The sequence below is a fragment of the Barbatula barbatula genome (assembly GCF_947034865.1).
Source record: "Barbatula barbatula genome assembly, chromosome: 9".
NCBI lineage: Eukaryota > Metazoa > Chordata > Actinopteri > Cypriniformes > Nemacheilidae > Barbatula > Barbatula barbatula.
The window spans coordinates 23,079,289-23,101,447 of NC_136772.1; the positions used below are offsets into that span (position 1 = coordinate 23,079,289).

General features: G+C 39.0%; 1 protein-coding gene across 6 annotated transcripts in view; it reads right to left on the reverse strand.

Moving 5' to 3' along the window:
* ppp1r9ala (protein phosphatase 1 regulatory subunit 9A-like A) overlaps nucleotides 1–22,159 on the reverse strand; it is a 34,746-nt gene that overhangs the window by 6,587 nt on the left and 6,000 nt on the right. For all 6 annotated transcript variants that reach the window (XM_079464586.1, XM_079464584.1, XM_079464588.1 and 3 more), the window contains exons 3-14: nucleotides 8,016–8,148; nucleotides 7,016–7,136; nucleotides 6,108–6,212; nucleotides 4,846–4,966; nucleotides 2,906–3,064; nucleotides 2,768–2,821; nucleotides 2,450–2,679; nucleotides 1,411–1,507; nucleotides 1,249–1,327; nucleotides 639–790; nucleotides 294–552; nucleotides 43–94 (exon numbers count right to left, since the gene is read on the reverse strand). In XM_079464586.1, the coding sequence (XP_079320712.1) occupies nucleotides 43–94; nucleotides 294–552; nucleotides 639–790; nucleotides 1,249–1,327; nucleotides 1,411–1,507; nucleotides 2,450–2,679; nucleotides 2,768–2,821; nucleotides 2,906–3,064; nucleotides 4,846–4,966; nucleotides 6,108–6,212; nucleotides 7,016–7,136; nucleotides 8,016–8,148 (1,562 nt within the window). The remainder of the gene's footprint in view (nucleotides 1–42; nucleotides 95–293; nucleotides 553–638; nucleotides 791–1,248; nucleotides 1,328–1,410; nucleotides 1,508–2,449; nucleotides 2,680–2,767; nucleotides 2,822–2,905; nucleotides 3,065–4,845; nucleotides 4,967–6,107; nucleotides 6,213–7,015; nucleotides 7,137–8,015; nucleotides 8,149–22,159) is intronic.

A 22,159-nucleotide genomic window follows, 5' to 3' on the forward strand; every position in this document is an offset into this window, starting at 1 on the left:
CTGGGACTTTAAGGAAAACATATGTTGCTAAGGCGGACGTACCCAAAATCCGGGAATCTGCGTTTGGGTTTTCCAGCAGCATCATTAGACTCCTCTAAAATAAAACGTGGCATTGAATCAGAATACAACACGTATTAAACTGGTAAAACAAACATGCATTAAAAAACAGATTTTTTTCCAACTATCAGACATATTTCAACTTAACCAGGCACGGCATTCATTCCAATAAAGTAAACTTTTGCTTCTTCTAATTCACTTATTTAAGAAATTAGAATGGTGTGAATGAACGTTACCTTTAAGCTCCTTGCCTTTGCCTTTAGACTCTCTTTTCTTCACGTTCCGAAGGAAACTGGAGGGGGAGGAGTTTTTGGGTGTTGAGAGGGCGGGGCTCTGTGCATCCTTCTGCACCGATTGGCTACTGCTGGCAACAGAAGACGTCACACTTTCTTTTGAGGGACTGACAGGGGAGGATATGGCCACTGGCAGAGACAAACTCTCCTGGAATGATCTCCTGCGAGACGGAGGAGTTTCAGCACTCAAAGATTCGCCATCCTGAATGAGAGAAACATACATACGCCGTCAAACAAGGGAGATCCATCCAACACGTGACGACAGGCTTCAGCTCGTCTTCAGCTCACCTGTGAACTTTCTCCCGGGGAACTGAGAGTTTCTTTCAGTTTATTGCGGGATGGCGGCTGTCGCTTGGCTTTCTGGGCTAGCTGAGCTTTGGCACGATGGGCACTGGTGTCCAAACGTTCAGTCTCAGGAACCACCTTACTCCAGTCCACCCCTGAGATATTAAACCAAACCTTCTAGTACAAACCTTCCAATTTTATTGGAAAATTATAAAACATTTCATCAAACTAAGACAGTTGCATTAAAGGAGTAGTTCACCCAAAAATAAAATTGTCGTCATCATTTACTCACCCTCTTGTCATTTCAAACCTGTATGACTTTCTATCTACAAATGAGGACATTTTGAAGAATGTTGTCCATCAAGAATTTACATTTTTGGGTGAACTATCACTTTAATCTTTTAAACAACTGAGAACACTCTTCACATTTTTCTCCGTTGAGCTAAACATGACTACATTAATGTCTAAGCTCATCTCTTAATTATGTTTACTGACCGTTTCATTTACGGTTTAATCAATTTCAGGCAATCTGAGGTCAACACAACCTCAGAAACAATGACATCTTGGCATCAGATGGTCATTAAAATGCCGCGAGAGGTAAAACAGAACTTACCCAGCAGAAGTGAATCTGCAGATTTTCTGGTTGACAATGAAAGCTCATTGTCACCATCACCAGATTCAAGCTTTGACAACTACAAACACAGAGAATGATCAGAAGTCACAGAACATGAAAGCTTGATCTGTTTGTCTTCGGTGAAATGAGATGTGTTTTTACCCTCCGTTGCAGTTCTTCTATCTGAGCTTTATATACAGCCTCTCTCTTCTCTAAAGCTTTCTTCAGCTCCTCCTCCCTCTGCTCAAAGTCCGTTTCCCTGCAACACAAACATACATTTAAAGGCCATTTAAAGTACAAGTCTTTGAAAACGATGGCATCCTCATTTCCATGTAAACTCTGAAGCGGCTCTTTGCAAAAACGATGACGTCATATGACGTATTACACGTTCAGTTTGTAGGCATGCGCGAGTATTCGGCCTCCATGCTGCAATTTTTGCCGTGTGACATACTTGAATCATTTCTCCAGCAAAAAATTGATTACGTGAAACTTTCAGTTTTCAAACAGAGTTACTGTAGTTCAGCCTGCTGCGGCTGCTGTGTTATTCATTGAGTGCTGAGGAAACAAAAGTGTACCTAGAAGCTCTTCGTCGTTTTGCCAACGCGTCAGTATTTTTATTATTAATTTAAAATATATTGTGGATGTAATAGACGAACGTCATGCACAGGAGTGACAGCGCTTATCAGAATGGACGGCAGGGAAACATCAAGTTATTCCTTCCAATGATTCAGCAGTTCACAGTGACATTTATTATATGGATTTGTCACTTTGAATTGTAAATGTTGCAGATTGACGGATTCATGTGATATTAATTTGAATAACAATAACTTGTCTTTATGTCTTTCTTAATTATTTATTTTAGTAATGTATACAGTTTGTGGTGCTAAGAGAGTTGCTATGTATTATATATTTATATATATCCTCATTAAAGGCTCTGTCCCCCTAATATGGACAACCTAGAATCGCCCCGGCGTGAAACCTACTTCCAAAAATCTAAAGTGACCAAAAATGTAAATTAAAACAGAATTAAAATGTATCAACTTTAGAACCGCAATATATTTCAATGTCCCATGTGTACGCAATAACCAAGAATGCTATAATGAGTGAACAGTTTTGAGTGACCTACTACTTCAATTGTATTATAAAGACGGTCTAGATGTTTCTTTTAAGGCAGAGGTCAGTGCTGACATCATGGACTCACTTCTGCTGCAAGTCTTTGAGTAGTTTCTTGGCTTTGCTGTATTTTTTATCCAGCGCTTCATACTGGCTCTGTGTGTTGTTGAGTTGCTCATTGAGGGTTTTACAGAGAGCCTGAGCCTCCATCCAGTTCTTCTCCATCTGAGCGGTTCTCTCCGACTTCTCCTGAACGGTCCGCTCTAACTGAGCCTCTCTCGCCTCCAGTGCCGCCCGCTCCTCCTCCGACTCCCTCAACTTGAAACAAGACCATAGTGTTAAACAGTTCAAATACAGCCTGCGTATTTGCGTGTGATTGATTCAAATGTTGGATTGAAGTTCTTACCCGCTCTTTGAGTTCATCTACTTTAGCCTCCGCGATGCTGTGTTTTATCTGGAGCTGAAACAAAACATGCTAAATTGGGTACGCCAACTTCAATAGAAACGAATGAAATTTCCAAATAAACAAAGAAATGGCCTTTACCTCATTGAATCTGAAAGTTAGCTGAGTGGTGTCCATGTCTGACGGTAGGAACATGTCCTCGCTCTCGGGCAGGTCGTGCACTTCCGCATTCCTCTGGCTAAAACTCGAACCCAGGATACCCTCCTCCCCTCCTTCCTCCTCATCCTCGTAGTGCTCGTCCTGTGATGACATCATGGCACAATCTTATTTTAGCTTTCTTAAATTAAATCTTTGAAAACTTTTCTGTTCATTGAAAACCAAAAAATGTTGATCTGAAAATTATTCTAAGTCTAATTGTCGGCTCGAAAATAAACGGAAATAAATTGATGATAAATGATAATAATAAACAAAAAACTAACTAAAACAAATGAATTTGAATTCATCTTATATAGCGACAGAAGCATGTACCAGAATTGCTAAAACCTTAACAAAATTAAACATTTTAAATATTATTCAAACTAATAAAACTCAAATCTAAACTATAAAAACTCTGAAGGCACAAAAAACAAGAGTTAATGTCGGGAAATAATTGAATTGTGTAAAAATTGTAAATCACAGGCAGAGAAACGTTCCTCGCTCTCTGAAGTGCCTGTGAAATATAGCAGATGCTCAGAATACGTCTAAACACACCATGTTTACCCAGATACCACAACGCTCTAACACAGGTGTTAACAACATCATAGTGAAGACTCGCCGGTCTGTTTGTGTGTCACTGAGTATAGAATTTTACATTTCTTTTGCATACTCCTTATCTTTCATCCAAACCAGTTCTGGAAAACAACACGGACATGTGTGATTCCAGTGTTAGACCATTTTACAACCAAAGATTCAGTTTGCACAAACACCTGAAGCTTTAACATCAACAACCCTTAAACGCTTCTCTGATGGGGACTTAATACATCATGCAGAACACAATTCAATGACACTGATCTACTTCAAGCTGCTCAAACATTCGTTTTAATCTGATTCTGGGCTTTAAAGTATTTAGTCACCAGATTATAAAAAGGCAATTCTGCATAACACCATTGTGAAATACACTGTTTCTCTATAAAACGACTCGCATCAAGATAAGATTTTCGGCACACAAACCCACTTCACATCGTGTGCTTTTCCAACTGTAATTCGAGTCTGGTGGATGACAAACCAATCTTAAACATGGAGGACGGATCGACCTAGAGACCAGACTTCACAGCAACCACACAGATCACCCTAGCAACCATGCATCAATGCCCTGGCAACCGACCAGATCCCTTGAGCATTGTGGCTGCGGGTTTTGTGTCTTCCTTATAGCACTGCGGTCTTATAAAACTTTATTTCTTTACTCCTGAAGCTGTTTTCCTACAGTTTACTGCCACTGTGAGGTTTCGTCTCTGCATGTATATGCTGAGCGACCTACTGGTGTACCTTCATTTTCTTGCACATTTTCAAAAAAGCCGAAATGAAAACATTCCAGAGCAAAACAGAGGATGCGGACATCTTGCTAGTCTATGGCTGTCAAACGATTAATCATGAACAATCGCATCAGAATTAAAGTCTGTGTTTACATAATACACACATCTGTGTACCGTGCATAATCATTTTGTATTAACACATACACATATATGCATATAATTAAGATAAATTGAGAAAATATAAACATTTATAACCGTTGATATATCATTTCAATTATTGAATAATAAATACATCTAAATATTTCCTAAATATATACGCATGTATGTTAATAAATACAAACATAATATGCACAGTACACACACATGGATGTAAACACAAACATTTATTCTTGATGCGATGAATCGTTTGACAGCCCTATTTCCCACACATCACCTAACATCTTAATTCACAGACAATCCACGGAATAAAAAAATATGTGTGTAAATAAACAAGTTGTACGAGTACACTACATTAAACCTGTGAACGCATGTAAAGCAGTGTGATGATGTACAGGTGTGTGTGTTTCTGACCTCTTCGGTGGATTGCTCATAGGTGTCGTCCACCTGCTGCTGTCGTTCCTGCTCCAGAGTCTCACTGATCAGCCGGGCCACTTCACTCTGAACACCTGGCTTCTCTCGGCCAATCAGAAACCTGCACGGGTGTGATTGAAGGGCATGAGTGCTTGACGTAAGCGATACCTCGAACGGCATAATCAAATAGAGCAAGCAGTACTAGTCTGTGTGTGTGTGTGTGTGTGTGTTGTGTTTATTTGCATGTGTTGAAGAGCAAACAGACACAAGTGTAGTAAACAATATAAATTTTACCCTCTGCACTTCTGCCTGGTTTTATTATAGAAATGATGTTGAGCGTGTTCCAATTTATAGTGTTTGCTGATCTGCACCAATAACAATAAAGTAACAACGGAAGGTTTGGTCTTCAGCATATTTAGCAGTTAAGAACCGCTGTGTGTTTGTAGACAAGGTTGACATTGTGCTAAAATAAGCTCAACAGCAAAAATAGCTTCAAATATTATACTTTTCAGCCAGTATTTTATGATTAAACACTTTGTTGTACAAGCTATTTGGGGGAAATAGCACAACGCACAAACATGAAGGTTGACCTATAGTGATGATTTATAAAAAAAAATTAAATAGTGAAAAATGGAGATTCAAGGCTTCTGCCTGACAGCAACAATATGATTTTTTTAAATTTACAAAACAAGTTGAAGTATTTTTGCAGCTTTTTCTTCAACTTGAATGATCAGTATTTGTAAAGATCTACCACGACTGTGTCTTTGTCCAACGGCAGTATTTATGATGCCCATTTTACACCTGGTACGTTTCCGTCGATCTAATCACAAGTGGTCACGTGTTTCCGTACACGACATTTAAGGAAATTGAACAGGTACACATTAAGGGTGTCGCGAAATACCAATACTGGCAATAACCGTGATATTAAAAACAAAGTTAATTGTACACAGACGTAATATCGTAGACTATTCAGCATCCATTCACAATATTAATTTAAGAGCTGCAGGGTTTACGACCTCTGCCTCCATACACTTTTATAATGAGTGTGATTTGTTGACCAAATAACAGACAAAAAAGCTGATTTTCACCAATGACAATTTAGTTCTTTTTCAAAACATATACCGTGATAATATCATTACAACAAATGTGTTGGGCCACGATATCATGATGTGAAAATCTGATATCGTGACAGCCATTCCAAATGGATTAACTGATATTACCGTACTATCACAATCGTAAGTGATATGCAGAATGAGACCAACCTGACAGATCCCTTCGTGTTCTTGAGGACAGTCGCAGCAAAGAGTTGCGTCACACCAACTAGACTGATGCCGTCCACCTCTACGATCTGATCATTCACCTGAATCCTGGAACACAACACCACCGTTTACTTTAACACCTGCTTTGTGTGTCACAACAAATGCATCCTTGACTTTTTTGTGATCACAAAATTGTTATAGTATTAAAAGTCGATTGTGTCATTAATTCATTAATAGTGTCATTCAAACTCCCTCACGCCTCGATGGAACCCGGACAACAACTTTCAAATGTTTTAAGTAAATGTTTTTGGGTGGTCCCCCTTAAATACATGCTCAAGTTCATAACAATACGGAAAAAAAAACACCCAGGCTGACCAACATCTCTGGGTCCTGGCAACGGTTTCCAAACAGCAGATTCTTTTAAACAAAGTCTGCTTTTACAGTTGAGGCCGCTGCACTGCTGAGATTCGCCGGGAAGGGGAAGAGTGCGTTTTCTTTGCTTCGACACCGAGTCGCACAGTAAATGTTGTGTGTTTGGACAAAGTACGTTCTGCCGAACGGAGAGATCAAACACGTGTGTCCTGCCTCCAGATGCCCTCAGGAAACTCCACATGAGGACGCGCCCATCACAAATGCAAAGATCACATCAGTAATGCTTTACATACACAGACCCAAACATCGGCGGTTCAGTGGATTCAGATGGTTAAAACACAATCAGCACTTGTGAAAAGGGTTGCGGGATATATTTGTGAAAGTCTAAATAATGTGATTAAGAGACCCAGGGATTCTTTTAACTCGGGCAGTGTAGTGAGGTGCCGTATCTCAGCACAGAATTATCAGAGACGTGAGGGTGCAATGTTTTGTCATGTAACAAGGTCCCAGGTGTTGTATTGACTCGGTGCACATCTCACCTTCCATCTCTCTCCGCGGCTCCGTCTTCAGTGATGGTCTTAACAAAGATGCCTAGTTTCTCCAGACCCTGATCTGCCCCAACACCCATGCCTATAATACTGATCCCCAGCCCTTTATCACCTGCACAGAGAGACAGAAAGAGAGCGGTTTGTTATACATCAGAGTCTTTTATTACTTGTCATTTGATTGTCTCCCATAATGATCCACAGGCGAAACAGAAGCTTTTAACAAATTGGTAATTCAGAAACGACCATGAACACATGACCACAGACATCAACATTTAACCCTGTTTTAAAAAGCAATCTATATATCTTTTTGTTAAACAATAAAGAATAATGAGAAGGAGAATGTCTCCATACGCGATTCGCAATTGTAAATGTACATTTTGAGATATTGTATTTTTTTGGCAGGAAATTGTTTTTTAAACAAAGGTAAAGATAAGTACGTATTGAGATACACATCGCAGCTTTAAATTCACATTATTCTAGCCACTCCTTTCACTGTAATGAAAGTGAAATGGGATTAGAGCACAGCAAAGAAAAACGAAAAAAAAAGCAACCCAAAAATAACATGACCTCATAAGTATAACATTCTGACATAAGAGGATGGCTTGCAAAAGTATTTTTAAAGAACTAGTTAACCAAAAAAACGAAGCCTGTCAAATAAAGCAGTATGTCCTACTTACCTTTCTCAAAAACGGAAGACGCAATTTACATTTTTGGGTGAGCCACCACCTTAAAATGTATAGTATAACAAAAACAGCCTGTTCGACTGAAAGGTCCAGAGCGAGTAAAGAGTGGTCGTGTATTATTAACTATGTTATTGACACCAGACACTTTCACTTGACTAATGAGAGTTAATAAAGTTGCAGAATGTGGTTCCTTTAAAAGATCCCCACCAGCCAACACACCATATCAGATGCATGACCGATTCTTTTCAATCACCTCAGCCGATACCACAGAAGATCCCTGACCGTCCGAGGATTCAGTGATAACTCACCTTTCTCGATCTCCACAGGAATCACGTCCATCTTCTCCACCCGTTTCTCCAGCTCGTACTCTGCAGATGCCGCCACAGGATCCACGTCATCGTTTCTCCGGTCGTAATCTTCATTAGAGAATGTGCTGTACACCTGAGAGACCACAAAACAACACCCCATGACCCCCGATTAACATCAATCACAGCTAATTTCACAAGATAACCGTGTATTTGAGTTTTATGAGCTTCGATATTACTCAATATCACTTTTTTCATATTTCTGTTATTGCACAAACATCGGCCATGTTAGCAAAAGCAGAACATGAAAGCAGTAATCAGAGGGATCAGAGGCGGCTTTGGTCCTGAAGAGCCGCTGAAAGACGTCTTTGTCTACTGCAGAAAAAAATCCCCTCAACAACACATTTAGTGCTCACAGAGAACCACCAACCAGAGCTCCCAACCAGCAGGTTTGTAATGTACAACATTTAGTCTCTACGTATGTTTTCACAATAGTTCGTGTGCACATGACATCACGGCACTGCGCGAAGTGCAGACGGAGGGCATGATATGACAAACTCAAAATACTGGTGTTTTGCGTCGTTTTTGACTGTTCAATTCGATCAAATCATGAAAGGCGATCGTGTGATTCGCTTCAGTTGAAAAATCGGAACTTTGGCAGAAATTCGCACCGCCTTAACCAATCAGGATCTTGCTTTAGTAGGGATGTGAGCGAGTGGCACAAGCCCCTCCCATGACGCAAATTTGCGTCTGTAATGAAGCGAATTTCAAGCGCGAATGATGAATAAACTCTAAATGTTAAAGCGTCCAACTACATGCGAATAGCGAGATTTACTGCGTTTGGTGTGAACACTCTTTAATGGGAAGAATCGCTTAAGACACAATGAATCGAGTTTGTGATCGAGGAAAATCACTTGCTGCGCGGCATTAAAAAACATGTGACTGCGCACGACCTATCCACTTAGCTTTCTCTATATCAATTGCGAAGAGTGCTGTGGCATTAAATAACTTATACAGGCTTGTTGTTCAAAATGTGCAATAAAGCATGGGTGTATCTTCAAAGCTCTACTGGGGCAAAGGCCTCCCATTACTTGACACTTTTTCTTGAAAGCCTGATTTTGACATATTCATCCAAATTATCTTTATTCATCAACGTCCAATGAATTTTATGCATGACTGCATTTCCAGTCGTTGTTTTTTCTTATAACATTATATAAGATTTACCGCTCTCCAGCCAGTTGACATTAAGAACCATTTAAATGAGTTTAAATTAGTCTTTCATACAGTTTGCATCAGTTTCCTGTTTAAACTCTGTGTTTATTTTCCGAAAAAAAATGTATTTAAGACGAAATGAGATGATTCGTTATAACTAGTGCATCATGGCTGTCTCAACCACCACGAACACATGGTTTTCTGCATGCATATGGCTGATGTCCGGCTACTTAGGTTTTACAAGCATTAGTAAGTTGCAGATCTGTTTTGTAAATGAATATACGGATGGAAATGATCAATGTTAAACTTAAACTAGAGATTTATACTGGGGCCTGACGGATAATTCCATCGCGATAGATATTCTTATCGAATTATTGTCCAGCCCTACTGACAACCCAGTCCCTAAACAGTAAACGATAAATAAATTGGGTTGATAACTTTACATATCACTTTCTGTGAATCTTGGTGTCACAGTCAACAGCGAGACTAAAAGATAAGAGTTCACGAGTCTAACACACAACATGGAATACAGCGAGAGAGAAACAACAAAACCAAGTATCGTAAACGAAGAATGAACAAACCTAAATCAAGTATTGTTTTGGAGAGAAATGGAGATCTGGGCTTTAAACTTTGGCAGAGACATTGCGAGTATATTTATTACATGCACGTCTTCCTCAAACCCAAAGACAACTTCCTGTGTTCTGCTTTCTCAGAAAAGCAACGCCATTTTGAGCCAAAGAGACACAGAGTGACGAGTCTCTTCAGGAAAATATTTTAACCTGATGTGCAATTTCACTCTTTTGTGTGTGTCGACTACCTGGAACATGTCAGAGCTTGATCCACCACATGTCAACAAGGAAAAAAACACAAATATCAAGTAGTCATTCTGCTTGTGTAAAATGGACGTTCAGATCGTCACATAATCACCATGAGAACTTACAACTGCTACAATGAAGTCGAGGGAGACCGAGAGAAGATAACATTTCCACTAACCGCTTGTTTATTACTGTGAAGCTTTAGAGCGTTTCCTTCAACTGCAATTCTGCAGATTTAGGGAAAAAGAACATTGAAGTCGTCCAAAATCTTCTGTAATTCTGGGTTTCAAGTTCAAGTTCAAGTTCAAGTTCAAGTTACTTTATTTATACCCGAAGGTAGATTTTGTTTGCAGTAGAGTCACACATCATCACACATTACCACACATCATCATCAAAAATCATCAAAAAAGTTCTTATCGGTCAAGAATAAAATAATACATAAGCATACAGAATTGTATATAAATACAAGTAAAAAGATTTAAATACCTAAGTTAAACTGTGTTTGCGGTAGACACGTATAAAAAAAAAAAAAAAAAAAAAAAAAAAAAAAAGAATAGAATAGAATGATACATACATATTGAATATTACAAGAAGACAGAATGAACACTTGTGCAAAATATAGCTAGCCTATAACTTATTCCTCAATGTAATGCCTGCAGGAACAAAACTATTCTTGTGTCTTTTTGTTTTACATCTGGGGATAATAAACCTACGCCCGGAGGGTAGAAGCTGGAACTCTGTGTGCAGTGAATGAGAACCGTCATTTAAAATTGAGCTAGTTATGCGCTGTACCTGTTTTGTGTATAAAGTCTCCACGTTAGGCTGTTTCTCACCAATCAGCCTGCTAGACCACTTTACTATTTGGTTGAGTGAGTTTTTATTTTTCAAAGTGAGATTGCCAAACCAGGCTGTTAGTGCAAAAGATAAAACTGACTCAATAAAAGCGTGATAGAATAGGGTCATAATGGATTTATCAACCTGGAATTTACTCAATTTCCTCAAACAAAACAGGCGCTGATGTCCTTTTTTACATACCACTTCACAGTTAGTTCCAAATGTGAGTTTGGAGTCAATTATCATTCCCAGGTATTTATATGAGTCGACACATTCAACGGTTTGACCACTAATTGATGTAATTTCTTGTGTTTGTTTTTTATTTTTCCTAAAATCAATGAGCATGTCATTTGTTTTGACTACATTTAATTGAAGGTGAGACGCCTCACACCATTCAACAAAGTCATCAATGACTGGACCGTGGCCTGTTTCACTGTCTTGGAGCAGGCTGACAATTACTGAGTCATCTGCGTATTTAATTATAGTCCTATTTTCCCACCTGCTCTGGCACATATTTGTGTACAGGATAAAAAGCAAAGGTGAGAGTACACATCCTTGTGGAGAGCCTGTTGATGAACAGACTTTTTCAGAAAGATTGCCATTCACTCTCACTCTTTGTGTCCTGTTTGTTAAAAAGTTGAGGATCCAGCCTACCAGGTTATTGCTTAAATCAAACTGTTCTAGCAGCCTTGTGGTCAGAATATGAGGTTGAATTGTATTAAAAGCTGAGGAGAAGTCAATAAATAAAAGTCTGGCATGTGAGCCATTGTTATCTAAATGCTTAAAAAGTAAATTAAGTAAAGTGACTGTGGCATCTTCCACCCCCCTACGGGGTCTGTACGCAAATTGCAGAGGGTCAAGTAAACGCTCTGTTTTTCTCAATATTTCAGACCTCACCAATTTTTCAAATACTTTCATCACTATTGATGTGAGTGCCACTGGTCTGAAATCATTAAGGGTTTTAGTGGTGTTCGATTTAGGAACAGGGATAACCACAGCATCCTTCCAGACCTCAGGTACTAATTGTGCCTCTAAAGACTTGCTAAAAATGTGATGGAAAGGAGTACTCAATTGCTTTGCACAGGTTTTGAGTATGCGCCCACAGATATTATCTGGACCATGACTTTTATTAACTCTTATAGAGAGGAATGCTTTTTGCACTTCTGTTTGCGTTATATTAAAATGTTGTACGTCTACTAGCTGTTTACTCAAATTGTCAATCTCATTACTAAAATCGAAAATGTTAAAACGATTGTAAAATTGAACAAGAGCACTGGCCAGCTCAGTATCTGAACTGAAACCATTCAGCATGACTGGGCTGCTGCTCTTTAGATTCTGAAGGCCTGCTATGGTTTTCATACTGTCCCAGGCTGACCCAAGGTTGTTTGTTGCCATCTTGTTCTCCAGTTTGTATTTATAGTCTCGTTTTGCTTTGAGAATTCCTATTTTTAAATCCTTTTTTGCTATTTGTAGTTCAGCAATGTCACCCCCCTTAAAACATAAGTTTTTTCTCTGTAAGCTATCTTTAACAGTTTTAGTTATCCATGGTTTGTTGTTAGGGTAGATTTTCACCTGTTTACATGGAACAATCATGTCTCTACAAAAAGCAATATATGAGCATGTCACATCAGTCCATTCATTTAGGTCATCCCCACAGGACTTTTGAAACATTTCCCAGTCTGTGCAATCAAAGCAATCTTGCAAGCATAATACGGATCCATCGGTCCAATCCTTAATTACTTTAATTTGAGCTTTATGTCTTTTTAGAACAGTTTTGTATGTTGGCAGCAAATGCACACAGTTATGATCCGCTGAACCCAGCGGCGGTAAGGGCAGTGATTTGTACGCGTCTTTTATAGATCCATAACAAAGGTCCAGGGTTTTATCCCGTCTGGTAGGGCAGGAAACATACTGGTAAAAATTTGTCAGTGTTTTCTTAAGACATACATGATTAAAATCACCAAGTATAAAATGTGGCGCCTCGGGTGAGAGTGATTGCATTTTTTGCACAGTTTCAAAGATGGTGTTAGAAGCCGACGCAGCGTTCGCCCTTGGATGAATATAGACTGTTGTAATAAAAAGTTGTGGAAATTCACGGGGTAGGTAGAAAGGTCGTAGCGATACTGATAGAAGTTCAACATCTGATGTACAGATGCGTTCTCTTACAGTCACAGAAGTGCAGTATCGTTTGTTGAAATATAAACATACCCCGCCACCTTGAGATTTCCCCGTTACCTCTCTCTCTCGATCAAGTCGATAAGGTGCCCCAAATCCATCAATTGATAAATCGGTGTCCTGATCATACTCCGTCAGCCAGGTCTCTGTGAAAGCCAGGACACAACACTCCCTGAAGTCCTTCAGAAAGTTGACGTTTCCCTGGAGCTCGTCCATTTTATTCCTCAGGGACTGGACATTCCCGAGGATCATGGAGGGTAGAGGAATACGAGAAAGCCGCTGTTTTCGGAAGCGTTTCCTGACGCCTCCCCGCTTGCCTCGCCTTCTCTTTGTCGCTGTTTTACCCCCTGGGTCTTTTAGGATACAATCAGGCAGTTGTGACATGATATCTGTGCCGCACGTTATCCCACAGTTCAGTTGCAGCAGTATAGTTCTGGTGTACTGTAGCCTTCCATGGCTAACAGCTCCTTTGACGGAGTCGGAGATAAATAAACCAAAGGAGAGCGTCCAAAGGGCAAAAACGATTCTAATGTCCATTTTGTATACACGCATACATAGACAACGCAATAAAAATAAAGAACAGGACCGTAAGAACTTTTTCAATAAAATGAAGGTAAAAACACAAACACAAACACGAAAGCTCTAAAACTTCCGCGACAAACTTTCACTCACTCTCACTGCCGGTCGCAGCGTACGCATGCGCCCAAAAGTTTATTGGGGGTTGTGGTTTCAATTAAAACCGCTGAATCCAAAACTGTCAGCGCAACAGAATAACTGTTTTTGAATACATCTTCATGCATGTAAAACTTCACGGTTCATTACAAACGTGTTTAAAGCTCAGATAAGCTCAAATTCAGAACTTCTTATGAAAGCACAGCGGCAGACGCACAGGTCTAAAACACATCTGATTGGATGAAAGGTCACAGAATGCTTTTCAAATCAATAATTGAAACGTTAAACGTTGACCTCTGTTGTTTTTGGTAGGGCTGTCAAACAATTAATCGCGATTAATAGCATACACAATAAAAGTCTGTGTTTACGTCAAATAAAATGCATGTTAATTTTGTATTTATAAAAACATCCTCGTGCATATAGATTTAAAAATATAAAACATTAATATCAATAAACAATTATATATCATTTAAATGATTGGTAAACCTAAACAAATCTCTCTTACAGATTCAGTGAATGATTTGTTAGAAAGAACTAATAACTCAAGTTCACTAGTCTATTTTACTGATTCATTAAAGAACAGATTCAAGAGTCATTTGTGAGCGTATCGCACTATGCTGGCTGTGTCTGAGTGCGGTCATCGAGAGAGTTCTCACCTTTAATCTATTACATTTAAGTTGCCCAGCAAGCTTGTAAAATTTGAGCGAAATAGGACTTTTTTTGCCATTTTTACATTAACACCTGCCAACCCGCCAAATGTGGGTCGATTTTAAGCAATGGCAAGCAAAAAAACCACTCCCACAAGCCATTTTTTTGGCGGGAATATCATTCATTAATTGTAGTTTTCTTAACTACAACTAATGCTTTCCTGTAGCTCAGTGGTAAGAGCATGGCGTTCACAACGCCAACGTCATGGGTCCAAACCCAGGGGATTGCTCATACTTAGAAACAAATGTATAGGATAATGCCATGTAAGTCGCTTTGGATAAAAGCGTCTGCCCAATGCATAAATGTTCAACTCCCATGAGCACTCCCTACACCCAGCGTTTGGTCATCGGAACGCGCACAACCGACACACAAGTCCTCGTGTAGAAGTGAACGGACAAGTCCGTTGGTTCGAACACCAACATGTCGACTGAACAGGGAAGATAACTTCGCTACAAGACAGTGTGGTGGTGAAGTTGTCCTCATGAAGTCCGCTGAGCTCGAGATGATGAAGGTACTTGCTGCGTCCTCCCGAGGTCTTACTAATAAGTACAGTATTGTCTATCATATATACCGGCTGATATAGGTTTTTTAAAGGTAAAATTACTTTAAATCAAGTTATTCAATGTCAACTTTAATCATATATAAAATGTAACATTACAACATAACACCAAAACTTTGGCCAGTGAAAACGCTGAGTGCCTAGTGCCTTTGGAAAACCACTTGGCACTGTGGCAGGTGAGCAAAACGTGAATGTCAAGCCCTGTCTGTAGATTTGCAACAATTGCAAACCGTTGGACAGAAAACACACATTCCTTCACAGTATTTAAGGAAAACAACAGTCGGGTGAGCAGCAAACTACACAGAGAAGCTCAGTGTGAATCTCCACAGGAATGACTGAATAAATAGTGTTTGAATGTGGTTTTACATCCATACTTTTGTGATGCATCCCCGTAAAACAAGATACACAAAAATAAGAAATTCTATGACCCTTTTTTCATAACATCACGAACACAGCATGATTCAGCTTTAATATAAAATGATTCATTGATCTTCTGATATGAGGGTCAGCGTGATGAAGCTCCAAACATCACATCCACCCATCAACAGTACTCCAAATGCCTACATAAGCTTAATAAATATCTTCTGGACCAAAAAAATAAGGTCTTTTCACAAATCTTTTCATATTTTATCAACAAATCCATTGCAATAAACACATCATCTCATCCAAAAAAGTGCTCCAGCTCAATTTATCCCTTCAAAGAATGTTCTTGGAAAAACAAGTTAAAGTGATTTTCTGCAGTGTAGCTTACAGCAACCACAGGAATCTATACCAACCTGTAAACATACGGAAAATCCATAAAAAAAAAAAAAACGAGACTGAGAGAGGAAGAAAGTCAACTAATTGTGCCGTAATTGTCTGTAGAAAACATGTCACAGTATTCGTACATGTGATGAATGGCAGGCCCGCACTGACCTCACACTGCCCTGTGGTTACACTTGGCCTCTTTTTCTCTCTTTCTTTCTCTTTTCCAGCACTCCTGTTGCCACGGACGACCCCAGCAATTCAAACAATGTTCCCTTTCTTTGCCGAAACCTGATCATTCATCCTCGGTGAGCGAGAAAGAGAATCTGTGCTGTGCCGTTCACACCTGCTTCAGTTACACACGACAGACAAACATTCACACATCTTCCTGTCTTACTGTAACGCTCTTCCTCTCTCGTCCTCATCCTCACTAAACTAAATGTGAAGTTTGCCTTCAGACACAAGGGATTGTGCATATACTCGTGGCTCTAGGCTTATTTTTCACAACGGTCGCAATTTACAATTTGGTCGCACCCTTTTTTTATAGTAATCATAATGACCTTGCATAATGAACTCCGTTGAGGAATCGTCTTTTAAAATAGTCGGCTATAGACCGCTTCATATTTGCACTGTAAAACTTGCGAGCCCAATAAATCTAAAATAATTGCAAAGAAACTTTGCATTTGTTATTTTATACAGGTGTTATTTAGTTATATATTGGCTATGAAATGATCTGACACAAATTGAACGTATAAATCTTCACAATCCTCATTGCAAAAAGCTGGAATTTTCCCACTGGCTTTACTTTACCACATAAAATTTTATCAAATTAGCTAGCTCAAAACTCACTCGTAACTCATAAATAACTAAATGATTATACATGTGCTCTACAACACATTGTCATAAATAAACTTTAAAAACTTAATCTTACTAACCACTCTTTTTTTGGGTGACTAATATGATGGGTTCAGACAGTTCGCGAGTTATTTCAACAATATGAATCGATTCAAATGAGTCATTACGTCAATAATGACATTTGTTTTTCACAGCTGTTAGACAGAAGAAGGAAAACACTTCACTGGATAGGATTTTCCCTTTATGTCATCTGCATATGCGGAACACGTATTAAGGAAGAACAGGCAACATGTTTTAGAGTACATTCACACCGAGCTGTAATTCAGGTAAAATATCCTCCGAATGCGCCACGTGAAACATGGATTCGGTCTTGCGACTTTGCTTTTGATTAAAATGTGAGGGAGAGAGACCGCTCAGAAACCGACGTGTTCGACTTCATTACACGCTGCGCAGAACGATCGAAATATGACATCAATGTTGCGAGAGAGCGTTTTTTCTTATGACGTTCGGTCTGCGCAGCACCGAATGAAGAAAAACACACACGTTAGTTTGGAGACAGAGGAAGTGCACGAGCTATCTGCTCGCTCTTTGCTGCCCTTATCACAAGCGTGTCATTCACCACTTATAAATCACATGAAATCTTTGGCGGGGCAAAAATGTGGTTTACGCACTCGCACCAATGCGACTCCGTGAACATTTTCGCATTTGCCAGCATTTTGGTCGCAGTCTAGAGCCCTGATATTAATTTTGTATTTAAAAGCACATATACATGCATTTAGTTAAATTAAGCAATAGTTTATTGATACATTTTTAATTATATACAAATGTTTAAACTTTTGCATGTATGTGAATGTGTTTTTAAATACAAAATGAATATGCACAGTACACAGACATACAGTTTTGTTCAAAATAATAGCAGTAAGCAAGGCAACATCAACCAGATCAGTCACTGTTTTTGGTAGAATATTTGACGAGAAAGGTGTAGTAGAGTAAGAGAAAACCAACAGACTAGGGCTGTCAAAATGGTTGGAAAATTGAATTCGAATTTTTTACATAAAATAATAATAATATTCAAATTCAATTAGAACGATGTCCTGTAAGCACGTCTTCAAACCCCACAAGAGGGCGCGGCACACTTTGCATCAGTATAGATGTCCACTCATCTGTTGTCAAGGCCACAAATCGATTGTTCAGAGAGGCTTTGACGCTCTTTGCTGTGGTATCATAAAGCTTAGAAACGTGATTGCTCACTCACAGGGTTAAGAGCTCGAACTAAAGTACCTTTACCATCCGCAAAACTTATCGGGTGCATATCTTTGCATATGAATTCGGTCAACTTTTGAGTTATTTCTTCCTGTTAGTCAGCGGATAGTGGTTGTGTAATATTTGTGATGTAAAACGAGTTACCCTGGATTGTTTTAATGCTGGGCCTCGGTCTTGACATTCTCAAGAATGAGATGAGAAGACTGCGTGTGTGTTCTCAGGTTAGATGTTGTGGAGCGATACAGCAGCGAGGTCTTAAACGGCTTACAAATGATATTGGTTTTGTTAATAATTTCCCTTTTGAAACTTCAAAAACCAAAGAAGTGCCACACTTTTAGTGCGAGTAAGACGCTCTCTAATTTGGAAACCCCAAAGTCTTTTTCTTCCATTTTTTGGAATGAATAACGCAGCTCAACGTAATTGAACGAACTGCGTCAGCTACGTCATCACGTTGCGTGAGCGTCCAGACACACGTCAAATTAAAATGCACAGATTTACATTTGAATATAAATATTTTCCCTAAAATCGACCAATATTCGAAATTCTAATTTTAATTTGACAGCCCTACAACAGACCCCACAGTCATGACATGCATGCTGCTGATTCTGTGTAATTAAAATAATTCTGTGTGAAACAAGTAGACCTTATTTAAGGACCATGGCAGCAAATGTTGTACTGTGCATTTCTCTCCGAGCAAAATGAGTCGTTCCAGACATTGTTTCTTTCTTTATATTGTTCTTCTAAGCAAAGAAGTGCAGAAAATGATAGGCTTCTCAGCTAAAATGATATCAAAGCTTTAAAATGGCGACCAAAACCAAAAAGATGCAGAAGAAAACGGAAAACTACCATTCGAATGGACCGAAGATTAGCCAAAACGGCAGAGACTCCAGGGTGATCAAAGAAAGTCTGATGTTACCTGTGAGAACTGTAACAATTAGAAGACGCCTATGTGAAGCCAAGCTATCGGCCAGAAGTTGGTCGACTCCATGCAAAACAGATGTGAAGCACTTCTCAGAAACTGTGGCTATAGAACGAAATATTAGTTCAGTGATTCACAAGAACGCTAAATCTTCAAGCGTTTTTCATTCTATACAGTAGATGTTTGACTTTAAAAATAAAACAGAAAAATAGCAGTGTCTGCATTTGTCTTCACAAACAGGCTAAGGCCATGTTCACACTTGACTTCTTTTTTGTTAAGAAAAAGTTGACTAAAGCACTTTTTTAGTAAAAAACACTCTCAACGTTTGGTTACAAATATGAGCCGAACGCCATGACTTCAGACATACAGACAGGCAGCGCAACAGAAGTCTATTTGAATTATAAACAGAGAGCGTCTACCGCATATTTAAAAACTACAATACTTATTGCACAATAGAAATGCAATCAGAAGTTGTTGAATGTGAAAATGTAACTTAAACAAGACTATGCTCCAACGGGCGGTTCGACCGCCATGTTATTTTTTCGAGCTTGAGCCTTCTCGACCAATCACAATCCTTGCATGTTGTTATGGAGATGACAGGTCTCTGTCATTGGTTAGCTGTGAAAAATGAGCTTGACGTAGGGCGTATTCAACCTCAAAAGACGCTCTGAGCTGCAGGAAAAAGATGCTGGTGCTGGCCTTTAAAATCCTAAGGAAGGAACCGTGTTTTAAAAAAACATCCCAAGCTTTTTTAATGTAAAACTGTCATGTCAAGTCTGAACATGGCCTAACCTTCCCTTTTCTTCACTTTCTGTAGAGTAATAACGAATTGATACAGTTTTTTCATTCATGTTTTGATTTAGAATAGAATGTGCAGTGATCCCAAATGCATTTGTGTATTGAAATAAAAGCCCTTTGCTCACTTTTTTTAAACACACTTCTATTATTTTGAACACAACTGTATATATCATTTTTCTACTATGGTGGTAAATTATTTCCCATTTCCAAAATGACTAAAATGTAATTAAATGCCTTTATAATGGTGTTGTTGCACCTTAATATTACATTCATTTGTACTTAATTTGATAAATAGCCACGTAACAAGCATGTACAGATAGCTAGCTGGTTATTATCATTAATAAAACCTTTCAGAATGATCAGGGCAATGAATTAAATCAGCGGTGACGTGTGCTGATCTCCTGTATGTTAAAGTAGAAACACAATACAAATCCTTGTTTTTTGTGTTAATATTACACACTATCCTCTTACAACAGCCTTTGATACTGTGTGTATCTGGAAAGCTAAGAAAGTGTGTCAAGCTTTTGTGCAGCTTTGAGGATTGCTTGTTTAACTTCCTGGAGTGAAGTTTGGTGAGGTGTATGACAGGTGCAGTTCCACCCTTATCACACACACACACATTCATAGCCAACACACAGTAAACAGGAAGAACACACCTTGTGCTGCTAAATATAACAAGAGACATGTGTGAGGATAAAGGAAACATCCAACTGACTAATATATAGACCATACAGATTACCCACGGTTCAATACGTACCTTGGTTTTTTACCCACGGTTCTGATGGCTCGGCACATTCAAGTGTATTTTTCATTATTCTATGCTTATGTGACAGGAACAAGAAGTTAAAAATTAAACAAACTATTTTCAATCATTGAGCTCCAGAGTTGCTCTGAGAGTTAATTTCACGAACATTTTACTGAGTTAAGCTATCAAACACAAACTCAAAAATAAGCGTTTCTCGACGACCTGCTCGGTTAATCCATGGAATAATTGGTAGAATAATTGTTAGTACACTCCGTTACTAAAATAACCGATAGCTACAGCCCTAGAAGATTTACACTGGCAGCTCACAGCAGTTTTTGGTTTACCGTTAAAACATACCGTAAAATAAGGTTCTTGAAGAGGTTTTGCACATCAAAATATAAAAAATTATGTTATGCAAACTTGCCATTGATGTGATGGAGGTAAACAGACAAACGTGCGGTGTGCGTTTAACACTGCAAACACTAGCACTCAATGGGCAAGGCCAAAGATAGTAGATGTTAGCAAGCTGCGCCACTGCAATAACAATAAATCTGAAGAAATGCAGTACTACATATTTGCCCAGAGGCGTTCTTGCTATGACGTAAATAGCTGTCCGAAAGGCAGTCGAGTAGCACGACTTTCGTTAAACAGACTTGCATGGCGCTGTAGACAGTCAATCTGCATGTGCTGGGTTAAGCGAAGTGCAGCTTTCATATGCAGTGTAAAACACATAAAATACATTCTTGATCTGCCAAATTCAGACATAATCACTTTGGTACAAGGGGGATTCAATAAAGCTGCTGGGTTCTGGTGTCGCTAGGTTTAGAATTATAATTTTTGGGTGGAGTATCTCTTTAAATCAAGAAGTTAAAATTTACTTCAGCTGCCATTGTGATGTAAACACTTATTACTGACACGCCTCAGAATAATCATGTCTTACAGAGAGATAGACAGACAGACCGGGGGAGAGAGACAACTGTATTCCGGGTATTCCACATCTTTACAACCACACACTATCAACAAATGTTAAGGGATCATCACATGTGGAAGAGCTGCATCTATTTGTGTATATCAGTTGACAACGCTATAACATTACAGTAAAACACACACAGCAAGTCATCACCCTGGTAACTGGTGCTTTCTGTAATTCACGATTAAATACAGTCACCATAACATAAAACTGCACAGAAAACATGAATGACACAAAATACAACCATTTCAGCTTGGCTGCTGGACCGTGAAGTTAAATGAGACGGAGAGAACAATAAATACTTCTAATAAAGTAAGTGCAGAATTAATATTTAGAAAATGTCTTTGTTTTTATTAAAGAATCACAACATGGGCAATGTGAACTCGACGTGCTACCGTGTGGACAACTTCTACTTGACACAAAAAGGTTGGGGAGAGACGGAAACACTTACTAACATTTGTAAAAGTAAAAAATATAGACTGGTACAGTAGACTAAAATGGCTCTTCTGGCCAGTCGACAACCAAAAGCACCACAGGACAAACCTTCAGAACACCTTAGCAACCACACAACAATACCCTAGCAACCACCTAAAACACAAGCTGCGTGGCAAATTGGGACGCAGAAACACACTTTCATTTAGCAAAACAGCCAGTTTGATTAAAAAAAAAACATTACTAGCGTTATAGAAATGGCACAAATGTGTGTAATATGGTCCCTTTAATCACAATGCCTTCAGCGGCTACAGACACATCCAACATTGATCAAGGGAGTTATTATACTCCGTCTACAGAACAAAGAGTCGCTCTCTCTCTCTCACACTTTATTAGTCTACGGTACGGCCTCCAGTTACATTGAGAGCAGCTCTACTGGCTTGAAA